The sequence below is a fragment of the Prosopis cineraria genome, unplaced genomic scaffold, assembly GCF_029017545.1.
Source record: "Prosopis cineraria cultivar Desert tree isolate PC_DT_omini unplaced genomic scaffold, ASM2901754v1 PC12, whole genome shotgun sequence".
Taxonomy (NCBI): Eukaryota; Viridiplantae; Streptophyta; class Magnoliopsida; order Fabales; family Fabaceae; genus Prosopis; species Prosopis cineraria.
Window position 1 is genome coordinate 33869955 of NW_026555343.1, and position 23555 is coordinate 33893509.

The 23555-nt window shown below is 32.3% G+C and overlaps 1 protein-coding gene across 6 annotated transcripts; it reads right to left on the minus strand.

Moving 5' to 3' along the window:
• Window positions 1–5000: 5000 nt before the first annotated feature.
• On the minus strand, window positions 5001–22473 carry LOC129289511 (uncharacterized). 6 transcript variants are annotated; one of them, XR_008588142.1, is made up of 4 exons: window positions 22121–22473; window positions 21940–22003; window positions 17102–17233; window positions 15346–15620 (listed from the first exon to the last, which is right to left on the minus strand). XR_008588142.1 is itself a non-coding variant. In XM_054926287.1 (4 exons), exons 1-3 carry the CDS (start codon window positions 22439–22441, stop codon window positions 17102–17104), a joined length of 537 nt encoding a protein of 178 aa, XP_054782262.1. In that variant the 5' UTR covers window positions 22442–22473; the 3' UTR covers window positions 15346–15620. The 6 variants fall into 6 exon arrangements, 3 of the variants coding, with proteins under 3 accessions (XP_054782263.1, XP_054782262.1, XP_054782264.1); XM_054926287.1 differs by having other exon boundaries at window positions 17102–17253; XR_008588141.1 differs by lacking the exon at window positions 21940–22003 and having other exon boundaries at window positions 17102–17258.
• Between the last annotated feature and the right edge of the window lie 1082 nt (window positions 22474–23555).

Consider the following 23555-nt stretch of genomic DNA (forward strand, 5'->3'; position numbering starts at 1 on the left):
CTAACAATAAACATATTTATTAAATTATTTTATAAATATTTATTTTTATAATATAAATTTAGATTGTCAAGTTGGTGATCAAATTTATTACAATATATTTTTTATAATTTTTATAAATATTTTATTTTAATATTTTAAAAATAAAATAAAAAAAATAAATTTAAATTATTTAAATTAATTTGGACCAAATTTACTCCCGGGTGCAGAGGAGCGAGGGAGGAGCGAAATCGTAGGCGAACAAAGCCGACTCCAACCAGCTCCGCTTCTAGATCGTTGTGGATTAAATAAATATCATTTTCAATGTTTCAATCATTGTGCTGCTGTTCCTTTCGTATCTTTCTCCCTCTTTCTTTGCTTTTGCCTCCCTTTGGCCCTTTTGCATTCCGAGTCCCAATTTAAAATTTAAATAATGAAAAACTTAACATTGCATACCTATAATTTTGATTTGATTAAAAATTAGTTATTGAATTTTAATTTAATATAACTTAACTCTTATAATTTTAATTTCATTGAAACTCTCTAAATTTTAATTTAATACAATTCAGTTTATATAATTTTTATTATTTAAAATATTGATCCTTGTATTTTAGAATATAAAGTTATAAAAAATAAAGTATTTCTTCAAACATATAGATTAATATTTGAAAAAATTACATATAAATTTTGTGAAGTCAACTTATTTACTAATAAGTCCCATAAAATTCAAAAATCACGACTATGTAATTTAAAATTAGGCTGAAAAGATAATAATATTCTTGTTAAATATATATTACATCAATCAAATAATTAATTCATAACTAATTCATTAAAAATTTATAATTATAATTATAATTTTTTACAGCTATAACTTTACATATTCAATAATTAAACAATCATTTATTATTAACAAAGTTTAATATTAATTATTTATAATTACTTTATCAATAATTTACAACTATAATTTCAACTCTTTACAACTACAACTTCATATATTTAATAGTTAAATTGATCAGTTTAATTATTAAATATATAAAATTATAATTGTAAACAGTTAAAATTATAGTTGTAAAATATTAATAAAGTAGTTGTAAATTATTTGACTGATATAATGTATATATATTTAATTATTATTATTATTTATTTTAATTTTAAATTACACTTAGGTCTTTTGGGATCTAATTATTTTTTTCAAATTTTGTCAGACTTTTTTGTAAATAAATTTACTTCATAGGATCTATATGTAATTTTTTTTAATGTTTTATATGGCTACAACTATAACAATTGAGTTGTATTTTGTCAGACTGAATTAAAAGTTAATAGATTAAGTTACAAATAAATGAAAGGTATGAACTAAATAATTAATTTTTTTTAAAATAAAAAGTTGCCTCAATCTTTGTGATTTGGGACTTTTTAATTAGTTATAATAACATTTCTAGGACATGAAATTGAAAGATTCTTACACTTGCATGGTACTGACATATTTTCTAAATTTTTTCTGTTTGCCCTATATTCTGAAACTTGGGTACAAGAACCAACGTTGTACTATGTCGACCAAATTTTGGGGCCTTTGGCAAAATTTTTGAAAAAACATAATGCAATGTAACTTGTAAAATTTTCATTGTTTTTGGGCCAAAATTATATTTCACTCTTAGATAAAATACTTAATTTATGAAATAGATTTTTTTATACATAATTTATTTTATATAGGATTTGAGAAATTTTTTCATCACGAGAATTTAAGCAATTTTAAAATTTATACTTTTTTTTGCATCTATTTTAGTTATTATAAGTTACACTCTAAATCCATTTCGATGGCTTTTCTTTTTTAATATAAATCAAATGCAAAGTCATTAGATGAATAGATGCCCACGACTTTTTTTTTTTTTTTGGCCAACAGATGCCAATGACTTTTTAAATATAAACAAAAAGGCTTTCACAAATTATGTATAGCAATATCTACAACTACTCTCTTTCTCTTTCACAAGCACACGACGCATGACACATTTAGATTGTAGAATCTTACTAATGAAATTAATGGCAAATGATATTTATTCCTAATAAAAATTTAAAATTATGGATCTCATAAGTTCCCAAAAGAGTAGTAAAAAGAGTGTTTTATTTTAACTAAAAAATATTTTATTTTTGTGCTATTAAAATAATAAAACAATAAATTTATTGTACAACGATAGGAACAACATAATAAACAAAAAATAATTCTCCTGCTACCAAAAGAGATTAATAGAACATTTTAAACAAACAACGACACAAGATGTTGGGAAAATGACATAACAATTTTTCAAAAATATGTACATGACAATTAGGTCCTTTGAAATGCCATAATTATTCTTAAATTCCTAGAGACCTTTATGATATTCATGATTTTGATGAAATAACTAAAATATCCTCATTCTAAAATAAAAAAGAAATAGCTTTAATCCCAAAAAAGTAAATATTAATGACTACTTTTCTTTTGACAATAATTAAAATATAACAAGTAATTATAACTTTTCTTGCGCAAATTTTTTATTAAGGAAAGTTATAATTACTTGTTTCATTTTAATCATTGTCAGAAAAAAATAGTAATTATTAAACTAAAGTAATCACTAATATTTACAACACTTAGACTCCAATGAATAAAAAATTTTCAAGGAAAAGTTATAATTGCATATTTTGTTTAGTCATTGCTAAAAAAAAAAGTAATCATTGCTTAAACTAAAATAGTTATAGATATTTGTAATACTTGGACTTCAATTATTAAAAAATTATACAAAGAAATTAGTAATTGCTTGTTCCGTTTTAGTTATTGGCAAAAGAAAAATAATCATGCTTTTAACTAAAGTGGTTGTTGATATTTTCTTTTTTATTTCAAACTGGGGTTACTTTAGTAATTGCACCAAAAATTATTAATGTTAAAAAGATCCATAAGAACTTAAAAAAAAATATGACATTCTACAAGATCTTATTGTCATTTGCATATTTTAAAAGGATTTTTTTTTGTCATTTTTCTTAAGATTTTTTTTTAACCCAAAAGGCATATATAAGACCTTAAAGTTGTCATCATCAAAACAAAAGGGAGTATAGTCATAATAAACAAAACTGAGTTAATAATTTACAACCTTAGTTGAACAAAGATGGTCCCTCTTAATGTTATGCAGTAATACTGCGGGAGCATGAACAACAGATTATATCTCCTTCAAGCTACAGGCACCGATAGGTCATGGTGGGTTAGCGTCTCGTACCTTTCTTTTCCCAAATGGTTCAAAACAATCCATACCATAAAAGCAAATTATCAACATATTTTACACATCCAATTAATTTAAGATTCAATTTATATTTCAAAACTTAAACGATTTATTTAAGAAAACATAAAGGATTAAATTAATAAAAATTAAACTTAAGGAATTATATTGATAATTGAAATAAAGTTAAAGGATTAAAAGTTTCATCATTTTAATTTACACAAGCAACATGGTCTTACTAATCCTAGTGCATACGTGGATCAACTGAGCACTAAGGAGTTGAAACTTGGAAACTTTTTACATCTTTTCCTTGGGATTGCTATCTCACTAATGTTTTGATAACATCTCTCATAGTTGTTCTCATGTGTGGATTCTCCTCAGTGCATCTTAGAGCCATGGAAAGCACTTTTGTGACTTGTTGGAGTACTTGGAATCTAAATTCAAAATCTCCTTTGCAAGGCTTGAATTAACGATTTTACAAATGTCTCCTATCTCCCTCCACAGACTTTTGACCCAAACCCCTATCTCAAATCCACACATCAATGATGGATCTATTGCTTTCTGGTTATCAATTGAAGCAACACTACCCCATAACTATACACATCAGACTCCCTGATAATTGTTGTTGTATGTGTATTTTCTATTCCAGGCCAATTGAAAGATGTTATGCATCACTTGGTAAGTAGAAAAGTATTTTCTTGAAAAGAAAAGAGAAATACATTTATCTTATTTTCTTTCTAGATGCATTTCACTTTTCCTTTCTAGAGAACACTTTTCCGTCATTTCATGTACCAAACATGCACTTGTTTTATGTGAGCATTTGAAAATAGAAAAGAAAGAGAAGATCACAATAAGAGTAAAAGAAGTACCTGCTTTAGAATATTCATCCTAAAGTTTGGCAATACCAAAATTAGCAATATGAGGCTTTATATCAAAATCTAGAAGTATATTTTTTGGTTTGATGGCACAGTGTACTACGGTAGGATAACAATCATAATGGAGATAGGCCAACCCATGAGCAATTCCAGTGGCTATCTGTAAAATATAATTAATTAGAAAATATTCTTTTCTAATTAATAGGAATATGATTCTGATTTATAGGGATATGATTAGACAAGATTATGAGGGCAAATAAGTGATTTGATTTTTTCTAATTATTTCCTCATACAGTCAGCCTTGTAATGATGTATATACATCTACACAATGAAATAATATATCATTCTTCTGGTCAAAATACCTTCATGGTATCAAAGCTGATTGACGGTTTTGACCCAAAAAACACAGACAACAACGTGCGACCAGCAGAGGAGTCACAATCGAGCAACTCAAGACCTTCGTTGTAACACACCAAATTTTTTTTAAAATAATTTAACTCAACCATAGTTGGGTTACAGTCACCCAACATATTTTTATATCAATAATTTTAATATAAAATATTTTATAATTGATTTCAACTTACACACTATAACATTTCGAATAAATTGTTACCTCTCACATGTCATTAGGCTAAATCACATTTGTCCATCCTTATACTCCCAACAAGTAAATTAAATTATATTTGTCCATCCTTATACTCCCAACAAGTAAAATAAGCAATTTAGTCAATTTTCAACACAAGCCAGTTATTTGGCCTTATAATCATGCCATTTTAACCAATCCAAAGTAAACCAAATATTAAAATTACAATCATCCAAATTGTACCAAAAATAGAAATAGTTTGAAAGGCATGATTACATTTATATATTCATATAATTGACAATAAACAAAAAAAATCCTAATATTGGCAATATAACACATTATAAATCATAAATTAAATACCTAAAAGAGACAGTGGATTTATATCACTAAGCCTCTGGGACTCCTCCACGTGTCACTCGTGGCTCTTCTCCTGAAAATTATTAACCACATAATGAGACTCAAAAGTCCCAGTAACCAAAGCCAATTTATGATAGTGTATACAAACAGTTAAATGTGTGCTTACTAAGTGAGAATTAAAAAAAATAATATAATTTCAACAAATATAAGAATATTACAATAAACACAAACAACCATCCTTATATCCCTCCATTAACCTCGAGCCGTAATCCTCACTCGGTGCTAAATTACCTGGCCAAAGGTAGATTAGCCCGAGCCCTTACAAGCCACCTATTGAACTCCAATAGGGGCGTACCACGTGGCACATAAATACAACAATAATAGCAAGTCTCCCAACACCTCCCACAATAATTAAACAAATTCATAATAATATTGCACAATTATACAATATTACAAAATTCATAATTTTCTTAATAATCACCCAATTAACATGAAGTAACACTAATCACAAATTAAAAGCATGGTTACCTTGTGGCTTTTTTAATAAATTATTCCTTAAAATTTCTCTCTCACCACAATCTTCACCAGTAATACAATCTACAAATAACATATTATTTATAAATATTAGTTTCAATTTTTGAAACTAATAAAATAATTCTAATAATAGAATTAAAAATATAATATAATTCCTAATCTCAATCTTAATACAAATCTATAGTTAATACTATTAAATAAAATTTTTAACTCCTCTTTTAATTATCAATAAACATTAATAATCTAAAAAATTAGCTTCTAAACTAATTTCTATTATCAAAATTTTCTTTTTATTTCATAAATTCGTACCTAAAATACCCAAAAATTAAAAATTGAGTCTCTAGCTTAGAATCATAATCCTATAACCATAATAATTCATTTCTCATCCCAAATAATCATCTAAACCTCAATAAATTAACATATATTTTCAGATCTAGTTTAGAATTTGATCAATAAGCCACAAATTCAAAGATCATCAACAAATTTATACTCTAGAATATTTATTATACTACTGACAACCTCAAAAACCATATTTATTCAACATAAATTCATCCCTCTTCCAGATCTTAAATTTTCTACCACTACAAACTCAGAAACCAAAGAAGAAGGATGACTAAGAAAAATTTTTAGAACATTTATTTAGTCTTGAAAAGCTTAAAATTACACCCTAAATATCCTATTAAAAACTCTTACCTTAAAACCCAGCACCGGCGAAATTGCGCACCGTCGCCCCCTCTATTCACGCACGAAGAGAAATGAAAAAGGAAGGAGAAGTGAAGAAACGAAGAAGAAAGGATGGGTTTCTAAAAAATACTGTGGGTCCCACATTTTTTTTAATTATTTCCTCTCTCTTCTTTTTTTATTATTATTATATAAATATAATCATTGCACCGGGGAAGAGCACCGAAAGCCGTCTTGTTCTCTTCTTTCTTTCCTTCTTTCTCATACTTTTTATTATTATTATAATAATAATAATATTTTTTTATTATTATTATTTTTTTAATTTTTTAATTTTTTTATTTTTTTAATTTAGAATTATATCCTAAGTTAGATTTAATAATCATCTCCTACTAATTTTCTTACCTCTAAATATTTTTTAAAATTTCTATTTACCAAAAATTAATTATTAAAATTTAAATTGGGATGTTACATTCGTCTGTGGGCTCGAGCACCGAGAACTCTCTATCATATACTTATGGCGAAACTTCCCTTGGGTTGAGTTTTTCCGAAGGATCCTCTATTCTCCTAGTGTCCGATAAATTCAACAGACATAATTACCGTAAGTAGGCTCAAGCTATACAGCTCGTTATTGGTAGTCGTAGCAAACTAGGCTTCATCATCGGTACTTCTAAGGTACCAGATGAGTCAGATGCAACAGCCTTGTCAAAGTGGGAGATCGAGAACTCGCTAGTTGCTTCATGGTTAGTCACAGCTATGACTCCACAGATTCGACACTCTTTCATGTTTTTGCCTACTGCGAGAGACATCTAGGAAGTTGCTCGAGAATCATACTCGGATGGTGAAGACAATGCTTGAACATATGAGCTAAAACCTTGAAGCTGGTAGATTAAGCAAGCTGAACATGATTTGACCGAATATTGGTTAGAACTAGTTGCAATATGGTAGGAGATTGACCTTAACACAAAAGAGGAATGGTCTTGTGCTCGTGATGCAGCAAGGTACAAAAAAAAGTTAAGGATGAGCGGGTGTTTCAATTCTTGGCTATTCTTTATCACTCAATAGATGATACCCGAAGCAGAATCCTAACTTGCTCGCCATAACCCTCAGCATGAGATGCATTTGGAGAAGTTCGCAAAGAGACTTCTCACCAAAAGGTGATGCTTACTGACCCTGTTCCTATATCTTCCTCTTCTAAACCTTCTGCCTTGGTAAGTAGGAACTTTGATCAAGGTATGAAGAGACAAAAGGGAAAATCTCAAGTGATCATTGTAAAAAGACTGGTCACACAAAGGACAAGTGTTGGGATCTTCATGGGAAGCCTGCTGATTGGAAACCATGCAAGGGTAAGGCACATAGATATCAAGCTACTTCTAAAATGCCCTAGACAAATCTATTCTTATCCCTTAAATGGATAAAGACTAGTTAATTAAGCTCCTGGAGTTGTTAAATACTCTACAACGACTTGAACAACTATCTCAAAACCCACACACTATTTTTGTGGCTAAGCAAGGTAATAATCATTATGCATTAAATACCTCCTTCCATAAATCTTGGTGGATTGTTGACTCTGGGGCCTCAGATCACATAATGACAGATGACACATTATTCACATCATATTTTCCATGTAGTGGATGTGAGAAAATTGATATTACTAATAGAATATCTTCCTCTATTACTGGAAAGGGAAGCATTACTATTTTTGAATTTTTACAATTGGATTCAATTCTTCATGTTCCATACTTAGCTTGTAATTTGTTATCTATAAGCAAGTTGACTAAACAAGCTCGTTGTAGTACTCATTTTTTCTATACTCATTGTATCTTTCAGGATCTCACATTGGGAAAGATGATTGGCAGTATTGAGGAGTATGATAGGCTATACTACCTTAATGAATCAACCGTGAGTAGTTTTTGGCCTCGCATTCGGTGTAATCTTGTGTCCACCTTTGAGAATAATGATCTTTTGTTATGGCATAAAAGAATGGGTCATCCCAATGTCCAGTACTTGATTTGTTTGTTTCCTCATTTTTCATTCAATAAAATTTCTACTTTTCATTGTGATACTTGTGAATTGGCTAAACACCATCATTCTTTACTTTCACACTCTAAATACAAACCGTCTAAACCTTTTTCTATCATTCATAGTGATGTGTGGGGTCTTGTTGGATAGGGAGGCATAGCAGAAGTTTAAAATTTTAAAATCCCTATCCTGATATGAACTGAACAAACTCATTTAAGTCAAGACAGATAGAAGAGTTATCTTTTAATTCTTCAAAATTAGCGCTCGTTCTCTTCAAGAGGTTGGATCTCAAGAGCTGACAATATATATCTGCTCCCTCTACCGATATCCATACAAATAGCTCTCTAATATTATATATATATATATATATAATTCATTTACCCTATATTATATTCATTGAATCTAAATATATTCTAGATCCAACGAACTTGGACATTATAACTTAAGTTGGGCTATTCTTATGTATGACCCTATAGACTCATATGAAATTGGTAATAGGTTAATTATGCTATTAGCCCACGAGTCATAAGTGGCCTTTACCAAGACATTAAAACTACCTAATTCACATGGAAATCGATGATCCAATGTAACCTATCATGCAACCATATTACATCTCTTTTGTCACATGATATTTCGGTCAAGTATGAGACATGAAATTGTCATTCTCCTTATTGACCATTACTTTTTTGATCTCTGAGTAGACTGACAGTAGCAATGAAAAAATCATTTCCATTGTATGGCCATACATTTTCTCAGTCTTACTCATCGAGAGGCCCAGTAATATCTCTCACTTAATGTGAGGGACAAATTTCATCTTGACCCCTCATATTTCTTTGCATGAATATCACTAATCTCAATCATAGCCTTTATGATCACCCGGTTAAAGGTGACTTTTGACTAGGTCAAAGTTTAGTGGTCATCATGTAGGAATCCATGATGATCTCAAGTCAAAAGGATTAGTGATATAGTTACATATGAGATAAGCTTATAACTTATACCATGCTGTTTTCTCATAGCAGGTCAGTCAGCATCTTGTACTCTTTTAAGTGCTTATGACTTTAATTTGTATCTCTATAATTAATCAAAGTCATATTAGTCTTGTTTCATAAAGATGACCGATCAGGAACATTTAGGACAATCACTATAGTTTGTTCAAGGATATAGTTATCATATTGAACATGCAATTGTTATGATAACAAAAGAGAAATTCATTAAATAACAATGTGTATAGTACAATGATTGGCTCTAGGGCACAATTTCCAGCAGGTCTTTCCCAAGTTCCAAACCAGACTCAAGCCAAATGATTTGTTACATTCATAGATGACCATACTCATGTATTCTGGGTTTACTTAATAAACAATATATATCATTTTCAGTCTCTTTCCTGGATCTTTCTAAGTACATATTAAAGCAACCAAGAGCACTTTTATAATTTGTGCCTTCACATTTACATCTGAAAGCTCCCATGCAAGCCTAGAATCAACAATCTCTTCAAGTTTTCTTGTTCTCCTCCACGTAGATTTAATCCACCCTACTATAGTGGTTTCCTCCTCCAAAAATGAGTAATCTAATACTTTCTTTCTAGTTATTAGCTCAAGCAAAACTACTCCATAGCTATATATGTCAAGCTCACACCTTGGCACTATTGCATATGCAATCTCTGTCAAGACAACTTTAATAACATAAATTAAAAGAGGAATTGTACGTTTGGCCTATTTTCATTAGTTTATGAGAAAAAGGAACTAGCAATTGCTCAATGTGGATGAAAATGGTACCCCTCTTTTACCTACACTCTTACCTTTATTGTTGGTATATCTTTCGGGTATATCATGTCTTCTTATAGGCTAAAATTTATTATAGTTTTATTAGCATGTGACAATAGAAAATGAGTCAACCAAGTGTAAAACAAAAGCAATTACCTGGAGCCATAAACCCTCATGTACCTAGATGATATGTTGACCGCAAACACATCACAGTAGAGGACTGATTCAAAGCAATGGAAATACCAAAATCAGTAATGTAAGGTTGCATATCAGAGTCAAGGAGAATATTCTTTGGTTTGATATCTCGATGCAATATAGGAGGATCAAAGTTGTGATGGAGATATGCCAGTCCTTTTGTAGTTCCAATAGAAATCTTATAGCAGATATTCCGACCTAAGCACGTTTGTAGATTGTTTTTATGCAAAACACTATGAAGGCTTCCATTTTCCATGTACCTGTTGATGGTTAGACCAAACTCGTCACCTATCCAGAAGCCTAGGCATCTTGTCACATTTTGATGCTTAATCTTCCTAGTCATTTTATGGTATTTCAAGAGAGAAAAAGTATATTTCTCATTCATGTGTTTTCTAATGTACAAATTGAGGTTATATATACAAATCAAGGGAGGTAAAACCTAATAAATGCTAATAAAGCCTAATAATGACAATGAATGCTAATTATTCACAATAATGACACAATATTCCCACACTCCCCCTAAAGTTAGATCATAGGTGCTAATCATGTCTAACTTGCTTATAGGACTCTCAAAGGCAAGCTTAGGTAGTCCTTTAGTGAACACATCAGCAGCTTGTAACTTAGTAGGTAGGTATGTCAAACATACAATTCCTTTCTCTACTTTCTCTCTGATAAAATGCCTATCCACTTTAAAATGCTTAGATCTCTCATGTTGTATAGGATTTAATGCCGTGCTTATGATAGCCTTGTTGTCACAATACAACTTCATTGGTGGATCAATTCTGACTTGTATTTCTTCTATGACCCTTCTTATCTATAGTTCTTCTATGATTACTTGAGCTAATGCTCTCAATTCTAATTCAACACTGCTTATGGATATAACTCTTTATTTTTTACTTTTCCAAGTCACAAGGTTTCCCCACACAAATGAGTAATAGCCAGAGATGGATCTCCTGTCTCTATAGGTCCCCCTAGTATGCATCTGTATAGATCTCATTCATCCTCTGATCATGCTTCTTGAATAGCAATCCCTTACTAGGTATACCTTTAAGGTATTTGAGAATCTTATATACAGCTTCCAAGGGTTTCTTTCTTAGATCACACATGTATTGACTTGCTACATTGACAGCAAATGCAATATCTGGCCTTATATGGGATAGATAAATTAACTTTCCAGCTAATCTCTGATATTTGTCTTTATCAACCGTTTATTCTTTTTCATTATCTTCTTTTTCTTCAACCTCATTATCAAAGTTGTCTTCTCCTTTTAACTCCTCCTTGCTATTTTTCTCAAGCTTCTTCTTTCTTAAGACCATAATAGGAGTTTCCTCAGGTTTACAACTTAACATGCCAATTTCCTTGAGAAGATCAAGTACGTACTTCCTCTAAGATACATATATGCCTCATTTTGACCTCGCAACTTCCATCCTAAAAAAATACTTTAAGTTCCCGAGATCCTTGACTTCAAATTACTTACCAAGGATAGTCTTCATCCTTGCTATTTCCCCAACATGATCTCCTGTAAGAATTATATCGTTTACATACACAATAAGGATGCACTTCTTAGCTCCCTTAGCCTTAACAAACATTATATGATATGATAATCCTTGTTTATAACCTTCTAACTTTAGGACCCTTGAGAACTTGTCAAACTAAGCTCTAAGTGATTGTTTTAAGCCATATAAGGATTATTTTAGCCAGCATACTTTGTCACTTCTGCCTCTATCAAACCCTAAAAGTAGAGTCATATAGACTTCTTCCTTTAATTCTCTATTTAAAAGGCATTCTTGATATCTAGTTGATGAAGTTGCCGTTCAAGATTGGCTGCTACTGACAATAGAATTCTAATAGTGTTTAGTTTTGTCATTGACGCAAACTTCTCATTGTAGTCTATACCATATGTCTGGGTGAAACCCCTTGCTACTAACCGTGCCTTTAACTTGTCAAGTGTGCTATTAGCCTTATATTTTGGGATAAAGACCTACTTGCAACTAACTAGGTTCTTACCTTTAGGTCTCTCAACAATCTCCCATGTTCCATTTTTCTTTAAAGCTCTTATTTCCTCCATAATTGCATTTCTCTATTCTAGTATTTCCAGTTTCTCTTGGATATTGTTAGGAATAACAACTTTATCCAAATTAGTGATAAAGGCCTAGTAACCAGGAGGGAGAGCCTTATATGATACATGCTTTTAAATCAGATGTAAAGTACAAGTACAAGGTTGTTTTCGGAGAGCAAGAGGAAGATCAAGTTCAGTAAATTTACTTGTTCTAAATCATTTGGCTTACTAGATAGATCATTTCTTAGTACTTTAGATTCAAGAACTTCCTCTGATTCTGACTCTCTTGGTGCCTCAAATACAAGTTACTTACTATTTTTTGATTTCTTCTTTCGAGTATAAACCAATAACTCTTTCTTTTGTAGACTTTCTACATCTCCCTTTGTTTTCTTGTTTTCCCTAAACTTTGGCATAAGAGAAGAGGTTGGTAAAGGTAGGGTGTTTGATGGAAAATATGGTGAGGGTAATGGTTTTAGTGAGGGCTCAAGAAGTATATATTCTGTGTAAGATGCTAGATCCTAAGTCTGAGATTAATCTATACTCTCCCCCTGAATTGAAGAATTAGAATAAAAGGGAGTTTCTTCATGAAAGGTAACATCAAGGCTTATAAGGGTGTGTTTAGAAACAGGATCAAAACATTTGTATTCTTTTTGAGTAGGAGAATAGCCAAGAAAGATGCACTTGATAGCTCGAGGTTCGAGTTTACTGTTTTGGTGGATATGAATAAAGGCTATGCAACCAAATACATAAAGCAAAAGTTTGGTTTCAACGTGGGATGTAGGGAAAAACACTTTGCAATTTTTGGAGAGGAGTTTCAAAGGATAAGATTTGACTGGGCATTCAATTGATGAGATAAGTCACGATTAAAATGGCATCCCCCCCAATAAAACTTCAACACATTGCAAGTGAACATGAGTGCTCTAGCAACTTCAAGGATATGTCTATTTTTTCTTTTTACGACCCTATTTTGTTAAGGGGTATAGGCACAAATACTTGTATGGATAATACCATGCATCTAGAGGAAATGATTTAAAGACTGGTTGAAGTACTCAATATCATTATCAGTGTGTAAGACTTGAATGTTGGTATTAAATTGGTTTTTGATCATGGTAAAGAAACTCATGAATGTGGAAACAGTCTCAGACTTGTTCTTTAAAAGATAAACCTAACAAATATGAGTATGGTCATTAATGAAGGAAATGAACTATTTTGTTTGAGTACGATTTGGAGTACGAGATGGCCCCCACAGGCCATTATGTATAATTATGAAAGGTTTAGTGGGTGTGTATTTGGCTCTAAAAAGAAGAAGTTTAATGGTGTTTGGCAAGTTCACAGACCTCATATTAGATTTCACTATAATTCAAGTTAGGGCATAAGGTTGGAAACACTCGTTGAAGGTAATGAAAATTAGGATGACCCATTATTTTATGCCATAACATGAAATTATTAATGTTAGAGGTAGACACAGAATTACCAATAATAGGTGAGTTATCTACTCGAGTGACGACCTCTAAATAATAGAGTCCCTCGTATTCCTTGGCACTGCCGATTGTCGCACCAGATGGTAAGTCTTAAAACACACAATGGGACATGAGAAATTTAGCAAAACAATTTGACTGCCTGGTCAATTAACTGATTGAAAGCAAATTACAATCAAGTTTTGGCACATGGAGAAGAGATTCTAAAATAATATAATCTAATATACGGATACTCTCTTTCCTTACCACAAGTGTTAAGGAGCTATCTGCAATTTTGACTTTAACATTTCTAACACATGGGGTATAAGTGGTAAACAATTGATGATAGTTAGTCATATGATCAAATGCCCTAGAATTCATAATCCATACTGTAACACTTGCCCCAAGTGTTATCCAAAAATCACACAATTCAAATAAGCTAAGTGTGGTTAAGGAATTAATCCTAAAACCAACTTAGGAAACAAACCATTTAAATCACTAAACAAATACACATTTGCAAAGTAAACATTTAAAGCCTTTTAAAAAATTTATAGGTTCTACCTATAGCACACGGAAGCAAGTTAGGCGAAAGAAGGGTAAAAATATGTTGTCATGACAGCATTTTGTCATGACAGCACTCCCGAGTCAACTTCAGGGAGGCACTGTTCTGTCTTTCTATCTCCGATCGAAGAAATTTTAAAGCTTACATGTTACATTCAAAGGGTACTATAAGTGAACCAAATTTTAAAAAGATCCAACGATCGGATTAAAAATTTGACATGTTACAAATTTGGTCACTTTTGCTGTCATAACAGCTAAAAAGCTGTCATGACAGCACTTCCAGACCAACTTTCAGAGTGTACCATTTCATCATCCGACCTCCGATCGGAGTGATTCCAAAGCCCACATGTCACTTTTAAAGAATACTATTAGCATACCAAATTTTGAAAAGATCCAATGGACGGATTGAATTTTGTGCAGGTTGAAATATCACTACTGTAGCTGTCATGACAGCACCTCCAGGCCAAATTTCAGAGTGCGCCGTTTCTCCATCCGATATCCGATCGACATGATTCCAAATCCCACACAAAGCTTATAAAAGTTTTTACTTGTGACCCAAATCTTAGAGAAATCCAATGGTTGAATTAAAATTTGGATACCTGGATGTAAAAGTGCAGCTTTTTAGTAAAAACCATTTTTAAAATTGTCCAAATCTCATCCTAATGGTCACAAACCTGTGGGAACACTTTGGATACGTCAAATAAGACTAAAAATACCTGATAGAACATTCAAATGATGGAAAACTCCTATACATTAAAATTTGACCACCCAAGTGCCATTTCTCAAAATGGATCCTAAACCCCTCAAAATGCACAAATTATATAAGGGTGGTCACAAATCAATCCAAATACCATGTATTTATATAAATACATATGCTAAACATTTTTACTTGGCTCAGAGCTCCTTGTGGGGCCCACACACCCACTCTCTCTATCCAAGGTGTATGCTTGCTCATAGCACACCATTTGCAATGCAACCACTTTGCATTTACTTATAAAATCACATATATATATATATATATATCAAAATAAATATCTGCTTGTAATAGAAACTTAGTCTACTAAGTAAATCCATCAAAACCACACACCATAACCAAGTTTCCTAGCCACAAGTTTACAAATAGACAAAAATTCATACACAAGCACACAATCCACACCTATTCACACACACATACATAATCATATCCTACCGACACCCTAATCCTAAATACATTACAATATATTTGCTCAAAAGAAAGGGGTTACAGTTGTTTACAAATCACAAGCAAACCCCTAGCTTTGCTCTTTTCCCCGTCCACCACTGGATCCTTCGCCTAAACCTGAAAATATTGAAAAGAAAGGGGTGAGACAACTACAGTCTCAGTAACAGAGAAATTCACATTGATTATTACAAAGTAAGCCATAATCAAATAAACGAATAATAAATTCAACATAGTATATAATTTAGCCATTTAAAATGTATGAATGCATGACATAGGCCGGTATGGCCTTTCATGACCAACAGAATGCCCCTGGCACTCTTTAACTCGCAGGTAAACATTATGCTTACTTGTACCTTCACAGGCACAAAACAAAATCTAAGACATGATCTAATTCACCGAACCTCCTATGCCCCTTCAATGTGAATCCTAAGCAGTTGAAGCTAACTCCCTCCCAGAGCCAGCCCGACTTACTCTCTATGTGAAGGCTACCTTGACCTAGGCACTCAATCTCACACTTCATATGTCAGATTTTCTCTCCCACTAAGAGCTGTCGAACACTTAATACATGAACCACTTTAGTACACTAAGCCCACAATACGTAAGACAATACTGAGTACTGACAGTGTGCCATAGAATATCAAAAATCCACTCCTTCTCATTGGTGAACTCCCATCGAGATCATGCCTTTTACTCTTGTCTACCTTTCCTAACTATTGACCATTCAACATTTTAAAGTAGTATAACATTTATAAATCTCGTTTCCATAAAAACATTGTTATTAAACAATTAGAAAACATATTTGCACTATAATCAAAGTAGTATCCCATAATTCCTTATAAAGCACATTTAATCTTTTAAAACATGTAATGCATGATAGCTAGTAATATTTATTCGAAAATAACTAAAACAAAGTAATAAGAAATATAAATTTCCCTGTTACTTTAACCCTTTGGTACCAAAAAAGTTCCTTTTGTACAAAATAGAACTTGGCTTGTTCCTTAACTTCTGAACAAATTCCACTAACAATCCCTACAATATATAAGTGATCCACATCACTTATTTTGACAAATAACATTAATGAAGACTATAACTCATACCACACAATTTGGATCACTGAGTCATAATCCATCCTAATGGTCCATATATTAAACCAACCATTCACATAGTATCATTTAACCACCAAAACCATTTATTAGCCATTATTAGGCTAATTTCCAATTTATATAATTTTAATCAATTAAAAACCTTTATTTAGTGCCACCAACTTTCACCATTAGCCCTTATAATGAAAACTAAACCTTAATTTAAATCTTATTGGGCTCAAATAGTAAAATTATAACTAAATCAATAAGCTTAAACTATTGAAGAGCAAAACCCAATCTCTTAGGGTTTAATTTGTGCCCAAAACACCTCTTTTCATCCAATTATCTACTCAAAACATTAGATCACTATATAGAAACTCAAAACATCCTCTCTAAGATACAAAGAAACAAAAGCTTACAAGAATAAAGCCTTTGGGATCAAAATTCAAAAATTTTCTCTTCCATAAATTGAAGAAAATCAAGAGAAAGAGAAGAGGATTAAAATAGGGAGTTTACCTATCGTGTAGCCGAGCTCACAACAGTCGCAAAGACTCCTAGATCCAAGCCTAACTCCATCCCTTTCTCTTCTCTTCTTCCTCTCTCCCTCTCATACGTTTCCTTTCCTTTCCTTTCTCTGCGTTTCTGCGCCTGTTTTCCCTTTATAAAAACTGATCTAAAAGTTTGGGGAAAATTACAAGAAAAGGCCCAACATTTTTTATTATAGCACAAAAGCTTGGGTTAACTTTGGTAATTTTTTTCATAGTTAAAAATCAAATAAAACCAAACTTTTGCTGAGAAAAATTCAAACTCTAGACCTCTATGAAATTATTCTAAATTTTAATTTAATTATAAATATTTTATTTTATTTTTTTAAAATAAATTTGAGTCTTAAAATTTTTGAAATGTTACACATACCACTGCACTTCAAGTTGTTTTTAAAGCTTGAAGAAAGGAACCCCTTTTTGCCACTAATGCTATAGGTGCAAATCTGGAAAAATTAGTCACAACACTATAGAAGAGTATATATAGCACTTCAAATAAGGGAAAGGCTTCATAATAGACTAAAAATAGAAGCCATAACCCAATATAACTCCAAACTTAGCAAACTAGGGCATTAACAACACCATATGACCTGATATGGTTCAAAAAAGATGTACCCATACATCAGATTGTATTGGATTTGGCCGGAGAGAGTGCGTCGTCACAGTTTGAGAAGATCACATCCAGAATGAAGTCGCTATACGTCGCCGAAAGCTTACTGACGTAGTTCGTAGGGGTGGCACGTGTGGTCCACATGCGCTGCCATTTGTTGTTGCGATCCTAGGTTTTGTCATTTAGAGCCTCTTAAGTACGTCTAGGGTGGCAATGAGATTCAAAACTCGCTCTACCATTGTCTCACGTACTGTTCAGAAAGTCTCATTCTAGCCATTCTAGAACTAACCTAATTTGAATTTTTGAGCCTGATGCTTTGATACCATGTGATATTTTGAGAAGGAAAAAGTATATTTCTCATTCATGTGCTTTCTAATTACAAACTGAGGCCATATATACACATCAAGGGAGGTAAAACCTAATAAATGCTAATAAAGCCTCATAATGACAATGAATGCTAATTATTCACAATAATGATACAATATTCCCACACATTTCAACTTCTCTAACCATGTTTAATTTCCTCCTCTTGCTCCATGCAAACTTAACTTTCTTAACAACAAAAACACCAAAATCAAATTTGGCTTTATAAACAATTACATGCCTACCTTCGCCGATTATATATTGATCGTCTAGATTCTCTGTAGTATCATTTATCAGGTCACTAATTCTAAAATCACCTATATCACTTGAATATGAAGCCTCTAACTCATTACAAAAAGCGTTCTCCTTCAGTGTAGATGTTTGACCAAACTCACAGATAAAATATTGCCCATAATGAGTAGAGACCTCCTCCTTAGAACTTCTGTTAAAGAGGTGGCCATCTTGAGATATTTCACGACACTGACGGTCATAAATTAGGAGTATTCTTGACAGACAAATGACAAACCATATAAATCCAAGTGCTATAAATAAAATTGAACATTTACTGCCTTTATGGGTAGTTGATTTAGAGTCACATGGCTTCAAGAGGCTAGAGTTTCTACAAGTAGAGCCATTTGAGGTTGAACAATAGACACAAAGGCCAGCATTGCCCAAGCATGACGATAGAGATAAATTCAGACGTTGCATTTTCCATTCTGGTAAAGGACCAACAAATGAGTTATATGATGTATTGACTGCTGTTAGTGAAGAAAGTTCACCAAGAATATGTATACTCCCTGTCAAATTGTTTGGGGATATATCCAGCCTTTACAGCTTTTGTAACTTTCCTATTTTAAAAGGAATCTCGCCTATTAATTTATTTACGCTCAGATTCAACTTGTATAAGAGATTCAACAATGATCCAATTGATGTAGGAATTCTCCCCCAAAACATATTTCTTCTAAGTTATAGGTTAAGAAGCTAGCCATATTCTGATAAGAAAGATGGGATATCCCCTCTAAAAGGATTATCTCTTAAAATTAATATGGTTAACTCTGTCTAGCTCCTCATGCTTGATGGGAATGAACCGTTAAGAAAATTGAATCCCACATCAAATATTAGCATTTTAGTATAGTATGACAGCTTTGTTGGTAAAGCGCCTTCTACTTTGTTGTGAGCAAGATTCAAAACTTGAAGGTTGACAAGATTTCCTAGCTTCAAGGGTATGAGCCCTATAATGTTATTCATGGACAAAATTAAAGCAGTGAGATTTGTGCAATTTCCCAAACTTGATGGAATTGATCCACTAACATTATTCTTGCTGATGTCTATGTATAAGATTTTGATTACCTTCAAATTCAGGAAGAAACCCAAAAAGATTATTTTCGTTGAGAACTAGCCTCCTAAGAGTTGCACATTACCCAGATCATAAGGTAAGCCCCTTTGAAGTTGATTACGACCTAAACTTAGTATGCATAGTTGCTTTCTAAAACAAAGATTTGGAGGGATATTACCAATGAACTTATTATTCATCAAGTCCAACTTGATTAAACTACTATTGATTCCCAAGCTTTGAGGAATTGATCTAGAGAATTGATTGTCAAACAATGAGATATTTTCCAGACGCTTGAGCTTAGCAAGCTCTGAAGGTAATTTCCCTGAAAAGCTATTATTATGAAGAAGGACATGCTTAAGATTTTACATCTTCCAAATGATAAGTGGAATTTCACTTGTCAAATGGTTGGAGTACAATTCAAGGTCCTCCAATTTAGTCCATCCTCCCATTCATTTGGAATTGTTCCCCCCAGTTGATTGGAATATAGATGTAACTTCTACAAAGATCTGTAATTGCCAATTTCTGGAGGTTTATTTCTAGACAAATAGTTCTCAGGAAGGCAAAGAATTGAAATATTTAATAATAATCCAAAGGACAAAGGAATGCTTCCAACTAAGTTGCTCTTCACAGCAGAAAGTTCAGCTAAATTGCTACAGTTGCCCAAGCCTGAGGGAATACCTCTACTAAATACATTGAAGGACAGGTCCAAAATAACTAATTTGCCACAACTTCCACAGCCAAGAGGGATGGTGCCTTGAAGACTATTGTTTTTTACATCAAAATACGTAAGATTCTTGAGATTGTTCAAACTTTGAGGCAGAATTCCTGTCAATTTGTTATCATTCATAAATAGTGCCTTTAATGTACTGCAGTTACCTATGGAAGAAGGAATTATCCTTGACAATAGATTATTGGATAGGTTCAACACTAACAGTTTAGTCGTGTTCCCAATGTTGGATGGGATGTGACCAGTTAGATTGTTTTGTTGCAGGTCAACCTCCTCCAATTCAGGAATTTGAAACAAAGAGTTAGGAATTTCACCAGTGAGCAGATTAGAAGATAAACTCAGATACCTTAAATGTCCCAACTTTTCCAACATATATGGTATGTGTCCATTAACATAGTTATCAGAAAGATCAACATACTCAACTAGACTGCAGTTGCCTAACTCTGGGGATATAGTTGTGAAGAAACCATTTGTCGCCAACAAAAGGTTCAGCAAGTAAGTCAACTATCCATTTTTTACTCCCAGTTTACCAGAAACCTGGTATGTAGTGAGGTTTAGGAAGACCACATTGCTGTATTGGTCGCACTGTATTCCTATCCATAAGCAAGGCGTAGAATCAGTGGACTTCCAGCTTGACTTTAAGTAAGGAGGCACAGAAGTCCAGTGGTTGACCAATGACAACAGAGTCAACCCATCTGAAGTCAAGGCAGAAGCAACATATAAAGGGGCAGACAAGCATAGGATAAGTAATAGGAGTTTCATAGGGAAAGGGGAAATCTCTTGCAAAGGAGAAGAAAAGGGATGACAAAGAGATAGCAAAGGTTGAAGAGGGAAGAAAAACACTTAAATTGCTGCAACACAGGGCAAGTGCAAGTAATACGAGGGGTGTGGATAAGTAGATGTGTGCTTCTAAAGAGAAAATTGATTAAATGTGAATAAGAAGTTTAAGAATCAAAAAATTGCTGTGGCCTCTATCTCATTCAATGACGCTTACCTCTCTAGCTACCAATGGAAGTATATCAGACCTGTTTCTTTGAAGTTTCACAGGGAGGAAATTAGAAGGACCGGATCTCAAAAGCTTTTGATGAAGGCAGGAACATAAGTGCAGTGTTTTAAGAATGACAACAGAGTCAACCCATTGGATCTTATAGCAGAAGGGACATACAATTGAGCAGAGAAGCATAGAATCAATAATTGGAGTTTCATTGAGAGATAAAATAAAGCTCTAACTGAAAGAAAACGTTAATGGGAAATGATGTTAAAGTAATCAGAGGACCAAAAAGCGTTTATCATGCTGCCTCTTGAAAGGAGTAAACAAATGCAATATGCTGCGGGCCCGTGTCTATGGAGTTCTCTCTTTTTCTTTCTATTCACCTCAACAGCCCACCTTTTTCTTTGGCTCTTCACTTTAATAGTGGTTATGTTTTGAAAGATCTGTTTGACTGTTTCAATCTTTTTAATCCTTTAACAATCTATTAAAGAGAAGCTTCATGGGTGGAAAATGAGAGCAGAGAGGACAAGTATAGTGATTGAAATGGAAATGGGCAAGCTTTCTGACGGAATCTTGATTGATGTGGATTAAATTGATATCATATCCTTACCAATGTCTATTCATCAGAACTATTAATACTTTCTAACTTTTTTTTTTAAACGCTAATTCTAGAGGAGGGGAAATACTATCTCGCAGGTATTGTAATTAGCCCAAAAAAAAAAAAGTGAATGTGATTTTCTAATTAAGTCTAACTTTTTAAGGACATGAAATCAAAAGATACTTACACTTTGTACTATGAATTTCAGGTATTTTCTGAAACTTCGTGGCAAGGGCTAGAAATGCACAATACTGTACGTAAAACGGAAAGGGGAGTTTGATAGACCGAAAAGAAATCTCTTGCAAAGGATAAGAAAAAAGAAAGGCACTGAGATAGCAAAGGTTGACGAAGAAAAAAAAAGCGCTTACCTCGCTGCAGCTTAGAACAAGCGCAAGCAATTGAAGGAAGTTGATGAAATGTGAAGCAGAGGAAGCTTCAGAGTAAAAGCGTTGCTGGGGTTTGTCAACGACGCTTATAATTTTCTTTTTCTTGTTTCCTGGAGATGCTATATCAACGACGCTTACCATTCTAGCTACAAATGAAAGTTTGCTAGGCCTGTTCCTTTGAAGTTTCACTGGGGATTTACAAGAACAAGATCTCAGAAAGTTGAGAAAAAAGCAGGCACATGAGAACAGTGATTCAAGAGTGATGGCAAAAGCAACCCATCGGAGAGCTGATAAAAGCAGCATTCAAGATTATATAACTGAGCAGAGGAGCATATCAATTTCTGTCCTCTTACTCCTCCGCCAAAGGCATAATAATAATAAAATCATGGTACAGTTGACTGTAGCAACTTAAATTTATTTGAAATCATTGTAACACGCTGTATCCACCACACAACAATTATATGCACACAAATTTTGATTGGGTAGAAGCATAAATGCACGTAAAAATTTATCCCCTTTAACCACTTGGGATTTGATCTTGGAGTAATTAATTTTTTTATTTAAAACTTGTATATAATTCTCCTTTCAAAATATTTAGTTATTTAAAATTAAACTTTTTTTATAAACAGTTTAAATGTGAAATATTTAAATTTATTATATACTCCCTCTGTTTAAAAATATAAAGCATTTTAACCAAATCTCACCCCAATAAAATAGTTACTTACTTTTAAACTAACCCTATCATTTTATATTTATCCCTATTAAACACTCTATAATAAATATAAAGTCACTATTAATATGAGCACTTTTAAAAAAAAGATAATGATTATACTTCGAAAGATTAAAAATGCCTTACATTTTTTAATATTTAATTCCTCAAAAAATGCCTTACATTTTTAAATAAAAATAATACATTATTTTAATATATATGGGCAAATGAATTTTTGTGGGAGGCATAAATGAAATTTTCTTGGGATTAAGTTACATTTTGCTATTATTGTCTTTGCTCATGAAACTCCTCTTTTCATTTTACATGCATGTATAAAATTGGGATACAAAATTGTATATCCTAAATTTGTTAGAATAATAATAAAATGTCATTTAAGGACCAAGCAATTTTAGAATACTAAGTAGGTCCCATGGTACTTAAGTAATATTTTGTCATTATCCTAATAAATATAATTTTATTATGGTGAATTTGTAATTTATTCGTCTAATTTTAATAAGGAATACAATTTGTAAGTTTAACTTCTAATTTTGTAATTTTAAATTGATGAATTTACAATTTATTATTTAGCTTTTAAAAGGGAATATAGATGTTAATATTTAAATTTGAAAAGTAGTAAAATTATTATTTTAATAACTTTAAAAATTTATAAGTTTAATTCTCAATTTGTAACTTTAAAAAAATGAATTT

What these genes read in the sequence shown, in the direction of transcription:
- LOC129289511 (XM_054926287.1), bottom strand. Translation starts at nt 22,441, where the DNA reads ATGCTGCTTTTATCAGCTCTCCGATGGGTTGCTTTTGCCATCACTCTT. An exon ending in TTGTTCTAAGCTGCAGCGAG is followed by an intron (nt 22,004 to 22,120) that starts GTAAGCGCTTTT and finishes TTTTACGTACAG; the next exon opens with TATTGTGCATTTCTAGCCCT. An exon ending in TGAAATTCATAGTACAAAGT is followed by an intron (nt 17,254 to 21,939) that starts GTAAGTATCTTT and finishes CTTTTAGATCAG; the next exon opens with TTTTTATAAAGGGAAAACAG.